This window comes from Mytilus galloprovincialis, chromosome 13 (genome assembly GCF_965363235.1).
Source record: "Mytilus galloprovincialis chromosome 13, xbMytGall1.hap1.1, whole genome shotgun sequence".
NCBI classification, from domain to species: Eukaryota; Metazoa; Mollusca; class Bivalvia; order Mytilida; family Mytilidae; genus Mytilus; species Mytilus galloprovincialis.
This window is the reverse complement of record NC_134850.1, coordinates 12,388,231-12,398,637: the sequence shown is the minus strand read 5'-3', so window position 1 is coordinate 12,398,637 and position 10,407 is coordinate 12,388,231. Positions and strand designations below refer to the sequence as shown.

At 33.4% G+C, this 10,407-nt stretch overlaps 1 protein-coding gene across 1 annotated transcript; it reads right to left on the bottom strand.

Moving 5' to 3' along the window:
* Window positions 1–256: 256 nt before the first annotated feature.
* LOC143057218 (P2X purinoceptor 7-like) lies at window positions 257–4,926 on the bottom strand. Its single transcript, XM_076230477.1, has 3 exons — window positions 4,583–4,926; window positions 2,398–2,619; window positions 257–510 (listed from the first exon to the last, which is right to left on the bottom strand). Exons 1-3 carry the CDS (start codon window positions 4,807–4,809, stop codon window positions 321–323), a joined length of 639 nt encoding a protein of 212 aa, XP_076086592.1. The 5' UTR covers window positions 4,810–4,926; the 3' UTR covers window positions 257–320.
* Between the last annotated feature and the right edge of the window lie 5,481 nt (window positions 4,927–10,407).

The window sequence follows — 10,407 nt, the reverse complement described above, 5'->3', positions numbered from 1 at the left end:
CGACGTGATGATAAAGTCCGACCTCCTCCATTAATACACAGTAAACCTCATCCCCCCAAGGCAGACATTGTTGATAACCACAAATCAAGATTTAATTTGGAATAAACATTAATTTATTTATTTATCAAGTATACATATATTTCAACATATTAATATTGAACTGACAAACTTTAAAATTTACTCAGCACAGGGATAAAAATATTTTGACAAATTCATTTAACTATTTCAAAATATACATTAACTTTGTAAAATTTATCTGAAAATTTAAAAAACAAACAAGTTATATTTGCATTAAATGACAACAGAATAATATATTAAATTTAACAAATTAACAAATTAACAAAGTGTTTATATTTTTCTTGTGGATATTTAAACCCACAGTATTCCTGGGATGGAAATGCACCTCTAATGGCGGTAACAACACATGATGGCAAAATTCTTCTGTTTTTCTTTCCCAGTTTGTGCCAAAACCATCTAACAAATTTTCTGTAGGCCAAGTATCTATAAGTCCTATCAAAAATGAAACAAGTTTTAATGTTAATTATTCACCAAACCTACCAAATTTTTTAATGTCCAAATTAGGGGTTTCTTGTAATTTTGGTCTGTCCATCTGTCCATCTGCTTTAGGTAAATTTTCTTGGTTAAGATAGTTTTAAAGAAATCAATCCACTTGAACCTAAGTAAACATGTTCTTTGTAATTATGATATGATCTTTATAACTTTACTTTCAAATTAGGGTTTAACGTTTTGACCACAATTTTACGTCACTAAACATAGAAAATGGTAGTGCAACATGTACTATATATGGACACATTATTGGTAATTATGTAAATGGTATACAGTGTATTCCATCATTTTGGGGGTTTCTTAACCATGTTTAATAAAGTACTTTTGTATATTTTATTACTTGTGAAATTGTTGTATATATATGAAAAAATCAGTATAAAAAGTACAAGTCAGAAATTATACATGTAGGTTCTGGTACAGCCTTTAATGTACATCATTGACTCGCATGCATTGTGATAACAAAGGGACCAGTTATATACACACGTAAAATACTTCAAACAAGAAAAATCAACATCTCGATTTATTTATCTACATGATGTACCTAAATCGAAAATAAAATGAAACACAATAACAAGCAAAAAACCCATAAATTTCAATATCTTGACTTGGGACAGGTACCTACAGGATGCTTACTGTAAGGGCCAGGATTGATATTATTTGCATGTTCTAAATATTGCTAAACGTCAAAATATATTGTCCAGGTCTTTCAATTGAGCAGAGAACCCACAGCCCCTTGCAGCCTTGCTTGTGAAAATATATTCCATGTATTCCGTCTTGTTGATTTTTGTAAATAAATAATCTTAAGAAAAATTCAAAGAATCATGAAATTGATTTTGTAAATGCCAAACCTTATTGATCATTTTTGTTGAGCCTGCAACTTTTGTTGCAGAAAGCTCGACATAGGGATAGTGATCCAGCGGCGGCGGCGTTAGCTAACTTCTTAAAAGGTTTATATTTTAGAAGGTGAAAGACCTGGATGCTTCATACTTTGTATATAGATGCCTCATGTTACGAAGTTTCCGTCAGTCACATGTCCAATGTCCTTGACCTCATTTTCATAGTTCAGTGACCACTTGAAAAAAAAGTTCAGAATTTTTGTAATGTTGAATTCTCTCTTATTATAAGTAATAGGATAACTATATTTGGTATGTGCGTACCTTGCAAGGTCCTCATGCCCGTCAGACAGTTTTCACTTGACCTCGACCTCATTTCATGGATCAGTGAACAAGGTTAAGTTTTGGTGGTCAAGTCCATATCTCAGATACTATAAGCAATAGGGCTAGTATATTTGGTGTATGGAAGGACTAGAAGGTGTACATGTCCAACTGGCAGGTGTCATCTGACCTTGCCCTCATTTTCATGGTTCAGTGGTCAAAGTTACGTTTTTAAGTTTTGGTCTTTTTATCTATTATATGCCACAGGTCAACTATATTTGGTGTATGGAAATATATTATGATCTATATGTCAGTCCCGCAGGTTTATTTGACAATGACCTCTATTGCACGATTCATTGCACAGTGTTAAGTTTTTGTGTTTTGGTCTTGGTTTTTCTTAAAACTATAGGTAATAGGTCAACTATAGTTGTTGTATGGAAGCTTTGTTAGCTGTACATGTCTGCCTGGCATGGTTCATCTGACCTTGACCTCATTTTCATGGTTCATTGGTGTTTGTTTAGCTATCTTGGTTAATGTTAAATTTATGTGTCAGTTGTAATAAAGCTTTATACTTAGGACTATCAACATAATATCAATGATTAGTAAAGAAGGCGAGACATTTCAGTGTGTGCACTCTTGTGTGACTTTTAGTTGTATTTGAAAATATCTTACTCACACATGAATCATGGCATTGTCCTCTAATGGTCCATTATCTTGAACATATTCATAATATGTTGTCTCTAACACGTACTGGTTCAGACAGTTCACTTGAAATCCTTCATGCTCTGTAATGCATTTCAAGTCAGCTTCCTCTACTTTATTGTCCACGACATTGGTATTCCTGCTACATTTGCACTCTCTTCTTGTTGGCATTGCTGAACATCTGCTACAGGAACACCTATAAGAACCAAATACAACAAGTATGTTAATTGCTGTTCTGGAAAAAGGTAATCAAAGGCAAAATAAGGGTACAAGAACCTGATTAAGTATTTTTCAGGGTAAAAAAAGAGCCTGGTGTCCAAGTGGTCTCACTAATTAGCTACGGGGAGAAAAATATAACCACCAAGAAGAAAGCATTAGCCAAAAGAAAGTATGTTAACAATTAAAAAAGAAATTTATTGATAAAAAATAATCTGATTAAATTCTAATGGGTCCAAAAGGATATAGAAAAGAAATAATGAAGAAATGGTCAGAGGTGGAGCTGGGTCCCCCCTTTTCTGGAAAAAAATTAGTTGCTTATTGAGGGAATCATTGTTTAAAGCATGACCGAAGCAGCTCCCACCTTACATGTATGAAAATTTCTGGATCTGCCACTGATGATGACCCTTTCCTTTTTTTAATCCATACACATGTGTTTTCACTATGATCATGACCACCGTGTATAATCGTACAGTGGATATAGGTACTAACCAAGCAGGGATGATCGATTTTGAACTGACACTGTAATGAAAATCTTTGTTTTGTTTTATCAACATTCAGTGTACATTTCTCAATATCTGAAATTCCTGCTCCCAAATAATTTTCTCATCAATTTTTCCCATTTATCATTTTATAAGACAACTTTTATATTCTAGTAATAAGAACAATTTACTTGTAAATGTGCAAATACTATTTGAAATAGTTGTGAATGTCAATACCAACTTTAAATTTTGATACAATTGTCAAGACATTTATGTGTTTTACCTGAAAGAAAGCTAATACAGGGCAAAAGTAATAATAACCAATAATACTGCCTATCTGGGATTATTCATTCCTGGAAACTTTTTGGGTAATAATTAAACCAGTATTAAAATTTTGTTATTGTGTACGGTGAACATCAACTTAACTTCAATGTATGCACTGTACAGCATGTACAGAAGGATTTATGTGGTCAGCTAAACACCGTACACAACGCTTCTTTTCCGAATAAAATATTGAAAAAAACCATATTCATGAAAGGTTTAAATGCCAATTATTGATACAACTATACTCATTACACAAGCAGAGTGTGGCCTTCTATCAGAAAAAGAGTTGCAATGAATATAGAGTTATATCGGATGAGACGAGTGCCAACTTCTTTGACCAGTATTTGCACATGTTTTTAGTAAACATTCTTGTTTTGGGAAAATAATGAGACATGTCTCTTGCTACTGCTGTGTGAGATCATATATTTTTGTATGTCATATGAATTCGTAATGTACATGAATATAATTTAAAAGGCTTATTTCCGCCTACATGTACATCATTTTACAGATCTATGTGTAATACAAGCTGGTCTGTAAGCCTTATTTGCATTCTTATATAAAAAAAAAAATCCAAAAAAAGTAAGTAAAAAACTTTATATTGATTTGGCATATTGACAGACATACTACAGCGTAAGTTTTAAATGGCCTTTAGCCAAATTTGTTTACGAAGAGAAAACAACAACAATACCCCCCTTTTTTCCCCCGACTTCGTTTTAACATTGCAGTATGCATTTTTTAAAATTAATTTTAGAACTGAATAAATAAATTTTGTGTTTTTACTGTCTTCTGATTGGTTAAAATTATTAGTTTTATTTTCAATGTTGTCAATTTTGATGGCGACACGCCCACTTTGACGTTGTGTATTCATACGCTAACATGTGTGTACGTTGTTATTGTAAATATAAATAATATAAAAAGTTTTTTGAGCCTTAGTTTTGATGAAATTTATTTATAATGAATGGCAATAATTTATTTTGATTTTATTGAACCATAAAACTAATTTTTGATTCTTCACATTTTACATAATCCGCATCGCGGATTATTCAATGTGAAGAGTCAAAAATTAGTTTTATGGTTCAATAAATTCAAAATAGATAATAGCCATTCATTTAATAAAAAGAAAGGCTGATGATTTACCATAAACTAATGTCATCTACTTCTGTTTCTAATCCCGGCAATGGCATATCGTCGTCCGATGCATCCAACTTGCTATCACTGTCACTGTCACTGTCAGGGTCACTTTCCGACTCGGAAATAACTCTTCCCGGGGGAACTGTTGGTTCATACTGATACGGATGCACAGACGAACCTTTAATTTCTAATTCTGGTAACTCGTCAACATCACTTGCTCCGGAACTAGACATACTTAACAATTTTTTTTAGATCAGTTGTATACTAAGCATGGTGATCAGCTGTAAACAAAGCTATGGCACGTATGACGTAGACAAAAGATTTAATTCAAGGGAAGTAAGTCATGAGCACACCCGATACTGACAGAACTTTCGGAGGGGGTTTTATGGCTATATATACGGATTTTGACAATAATTCTTATTTTTTTGCATAAAACAAATAAGAAGTTTATATCCAATAAATAAAAACAAAACTTAAAAATCGTTTCCTGTGATCTTTAACAGTGATTGCGATATCTTGTCTAGACTTTTCATTTCTTGTCACAGTAGACAGTTTTACTTGGAATATTTCTTTATCCATAGAAACCAAACTGCTCTTCCGTCTTTATCTCAGGATTTCACTTGAAATAGTGGTATTGAATCGCTGCAAAAGGGTTTATTTGAAACATTCTGCGATTTGCTGATCCAAATTCGGACGCATTTATCGTTGGTGGGGCAGCAATGGTTAATTCCAGGTCACAAAGTTGGGCAAAAATATTTGATGATTATTCTAATGATGTCATACTGCCTTATATAAAATCTTGCATCGATAAGTGTCCAAATGTAGACATTGTATTTAATGTTTACTAAATGAATAATTTAAAGGCTGTGACAAGACAAAGGCAAGGTTCTTGTGCCAGATGGTGTTGGTTCTGGTAGAACACCAAAAGTTAGGAGTAGTTTTCTCTGTGAAGATGACAACAAAACGAAATTGTTCAAGTGTCTTGCTGACAAAATTGCTTCTTAAGAGACTCATACGTGTATGTTACTGATGGTGAAAATATTCTTTGCAATTTCAATAAAGATACTTGCTATCTATGCCCTTGTAATCATGAAGAAGCAGATACACGAATGTTTGTCCATGTTCGGCATGATTATGAAAAGTGTTGTAAAATGTAATTTTAGGTAGTACTGATACAGATGTAATAGTATCAAGAATTGCAGCAATCGCAAAATTAGGTAGAACAAACTGTGGATAGGTTATGAAAGGAATAACGACTTTTGATGGCTTCCTGCACGTGACATATCAAATGCGTTTGGTCCTTGTGTAGCTGCTTTTCCGTTCGTCCATGCATTTAGTGGATGTGGCACTTTGTCGCATTGTCATGAGAAAGGCAAAAGATCAGCTTGGCTAACAATGTAAGGTTTTCCAAATGTAAAGGATGTTTTTTCAGGCTTAAGTATGAAGCGAGGCACGATGTGAATTGTTTGCTAGGAAGCAGCGGCATTGTGATGCAATTCCGCCTATAAGAGGTTCTTTTCCTCAGCACATCAAAAGAGAAGTATATCAAGGAGGATTTGGTTGGGCTTAGTCTGATTCATGTAATCGACAGGTACGTGTTCCAAGTCATGAAGACTGGGGTTGGATGAAAGAAAGAATCAATGACTGTTAGAAACCAAAATGGACTTCTTTGACTGCCGTTGCATCCTCGTCTCAGAAAATTTTGAAATGCGGAGGCGAAAATCGAGCTGTGTTGGTAACTGTAGATGCTACCGGTTCTGGCCTTTGTTGTACGGGTTATTGTATAGGCAACTATCAGATAATTATAAAATAAACAACCTGTCTTTCTAACCAAAACTAGGAATTTAAACTTAACAAAGAGTGTTAACACTTGTTAAGTTCATAGAAATTATAAAAATATTTTCTACGTATTTGCCGCCATTTTGAAACCGGAAGTCACTATTTTTCTTCATTTATATGTTGTTTTGTCGTACTTAGGAACTTTTTTTTTTAACGTTTTATCATAACTTTCATTGGATTATACATCCCTAGGCCTTGTGAAGTTGATTGAAAGTTTAAAAATTGAAATTTTGGACTTTTTTGCGGCATTTTGAAACCGGAAGTCACCTTTAGTTTCATTAATGTATTGTCTAGTCGTAATTGAAGAATTGTCATTTATTTTTTATCAAATCTAAAATTGGATATTGCATATAAAACACTTTTTAAAGGATTAACGAATTATTGTCAATTTGTAATGACGCCATTTCCGAAATGTGTGTTGGCCATCTTGAAAAAATTATTTGTTTTTCTGGCCATCAGCGGATTTTTTTTAAAAGAGGGACGAAAGATACCAAAGGGACAGTCAAACTCATAAATCTAAAACAAACTGACAACGCCATGGCTAAAAATGAAAAAGACAAACAAACAACAGCACACACGACACAACATAGAAAACTAAAGAATAAACAACACGAACCCCACCAAAAAACTAGGGGTGATCTCCGGTGCTCCGGAAGGATAAGCAGATCCTGCTTCACATGCGGCACCCGTCGTGTTGCTTATATGATTACAAATCCGGTAATTAGTCTAATTCGGTAGGTCACATTCAGGAAAGGGAAGGGGATTGTAGTTACGACGTAAGGAACATATCCGATATCATTTGTGATACGGTTATTCCATAACGGTCAACCAACTCGTGATGGCGTCCGTAAAATTTACGAAGGGATGATTTCAACTTCGCCATTTGGAAATCTTGGTTTAATAGTATCATTCAGTCAACCTTTATACCAAATTTCATTCTTGTATCACGATTTGCACAATTATGTCCATAATATCTCACACTATAAATGTCTGTTGTTAATCTATGATGATATGTGCTGTCTAACTGACAATTATACCACTTATATTTTTCTTTTCTTGTTATTTGATTATCATTTGATTGAAATAACGTTAACGGTACTGCACCAGATGCGAATTTCGACAATTGATGAATCTTAAATGATGCTGGAGGCAAAAAGTAACGAATTCCATATTGCCATTACTAATTAAATCATCTTCTAACATGCTATATATCAGTGTCCAGGATGCGAAAAAGTAGTTTTAATAGGTATTTGATTATCTGTACCACGCTTGACACGTCTGTTATATCAAATACTGGGCTGAATATCTCTCGTTCATCATACGAGTATCTTAGTCAATCGAATTATCATTACACAGGTTATGTAATATTTGATGTATGCATTGTTCATCAAATTAAACTAAAAAAAATAACGATTGGAAAGAACAAAACAATTCCTCGAAAACGTCACTAGCACTTAATATTTTGAAGTCCCTACCTTTTGAATCAGACAATATCTACACGAAAAGCTAGATTTTCAGTGATTATGTGTCAAACTTGAACTATCTAGCTAATTGATGTTTCATATAGATGAAATAGTAACTCGTTTTATGCTAACAAACAGGAAGATAAGGTATTGTATGGAACATAATACATACCGAAATAGAACACTACCGTGTAAAATAAAGACTATAGTCTGTATGACTTATCTGGATTTATAGACTCCCAAAACTACAAATTTTAAGTTACTCTATAGCTTAGACTCAATTATACTTCATGCACTCAATAATCGCTATAACACTTTAGCGCTGTCCTTACAGACATTTTTTGATTTTTTGTTTCTCTTATACATATTGTTTGTTAAATTAGATAGACATTTGTGCTGTACACAAAGCAGCTTTAACACAAGGAGTTTCAAAGTTGTAAAACCACCCCTACATTAATTTGATGGACGCCATCACGAGTTGGATAACCGTTAAAGAACATCTGTTTCGCTGATGACGATGGATATTTTCCATTTGTTATGTCCTCTTATCCCCGAATGTGACCTTCCAAATTAGACTTCAACTTCAATTAAATCAACGGGTTTGTAATTAAAAATAACAAGACAAATTTTACATGTGCAGCAGCAGGAAAGAGAACAGCAGTTTTCCCTTAATGGGCATCTCAGATCATTCCTATTTTTTTATGGAGTTCGTGTTGCTCAGTCTTCAATTTTTCCATGTTGTGTTTTGTGTCTTGTTAAGTTTTTTGTCTTTTCTTATTTCTTTCATGGCGTTGTCAGTTCGTCAAAAAGTAGGTGCATCGACAAACAATTTATAAAAACTTGAATAAAGTTAACGTTTGAACCACTCGTGTTTGCACAATTTGAATTCATTTCGTATTAATTGTTATGAATAATACAGCCCACGATTTTGGTACACGGTATAATGTATCAAGATGTAAATTTGGGTACACCACCTTTTTTAATATATTGGCTAATTAAACATTTCTGCCCTAACAATCATCCACTATTTATTGAAAGTTATCTCCAGAGCTTGCTTCCAATTTGATCCAATATATTATTTTAATATTTACCGACTTTTGACTCCTGAGTTTATATTTTTACGACATGTTACCTTCTCTTTGGTAGGAAATCATGGTATTTGGTCAACCCTGAGTAACGTAATGGAATAAATTGAAGCTTCCTATCGGGGATTTTTTGAGGAAATTAAATGTTTTATGTTTTCATTAATCGACAAAATAATCAGAAAACAGTGCCACAGAACATACGTAGGGAACCTACGGTAGTTTCTTTACCTATATTTAAACAGAGCAGAGTTTTATTATAAAATGGGTAATTCTATCCACTTTCTAATTAAAATGAAATATCTAAATTATATAATACTTTTCTTTTATATTTAGATTTACACAATATTTCACATTATGATTGTATTTATTTATCAACTGAGTGTATGGTTTCTTATTAATTTGATCCCTTATCAACGAGGGACATCGTGCTATTAACGAAGTGAACTTGAACTCGATATTCATTAGTGTCCATGGGAAGGTACACAAATGGAATATTGAACCGATGTACTTTATATATAATGTCTTGTTTTAGATTATAAAATTTGCGCTTAGAAATCTTGTTTTTTTAATCTTATCTTGCATGTTCATATTGTATGTCGTTAGTAAAATTCTGTTTTGCTTTATTTGTTTCAAATTTGAAAACAAAATATTTCAAAGAAAATAGAATTGATACGGATGAATATATACACTCATAAAGATTTTATTCAGTACGATTTAAATTGAAAAAGGAAAGTATATTATTAAATGAATTTATTAAAACAAATCGATCAAAGGCAAACATCTAAACACGCAATTAATCGGAATTTCAAGAAGATAAAATATATAAGGGTAAGATACATCTCAATGAAATTGATTGGATTGCTGTTGTTTGCTAAAATTAATTGAAAAAAGAATTGCACATGAAATCAATTAATAAAATTGAGAATGGAAATGGGGAATGGGTCAAAGAGACAACAACCCGACCAAATAAAAAACAACAGCAGAGGGTCACCAACAGGTCTTCAATGTAGCGAGAAATTCCCGCACCCGGAGGCGTCCTTCAGTTGGCCCCTAAACAAATATATACTAGTCCAGTGATAATGAACGCCATACTAATTTCCAAATTGTACACAAGAAACTAAATTAAAATAATACAAGACTAACAAAGGCCAGAGGCTCCTGACTTGGGACAGGCGCAAAAATGCGGCGGGGTTAAACATGTTTGTGAGATCTCAACCCTCCCCCTATACCTCTAACCAATGTAGAAAAGTAATCGGTCTACTATGTTCTGTCAAATTGATCCATACGGAATAAATGGCAGGCCATTTGTACCGTTTAAGGAAGATTCATGGTATATCGCCATCGTGGATTGTACTATCGCAGTACACAATCAGTCTAGACTCTAGTTATCTGCCCAAACCGGCAAATTTGTAGACAGATGTGAACTGTTATTGGTTTATCTTTA

What these genes read in the sequence shown, in the direction of transcription:
- LOC143057218 (XM_076230477.1), bottom strand. Translation starts at nt 4,809, where the DNA reads ATGTCTAGTTCCGGAGCAAGTGATGTTGACGAGTTACCAGAATTAGAA. An exon ending in GTAGATGACATTAGTTTATG is followed by an intron (nt 2,620 to 4,582) that starts GTAAATCATCAG and finishes TGGTTCTTATAG; the next exon opens with GTGTTCCTGTAGCAGATGTT. An exon ending in GACAATGCCATGATTCATGT is followed by an intron (nt 511 to 2,397) that starts GTGAGTAAGATA and finishes CATTTTTGATAG; the next exon opens with GACTTATAGATACTTGGCCT.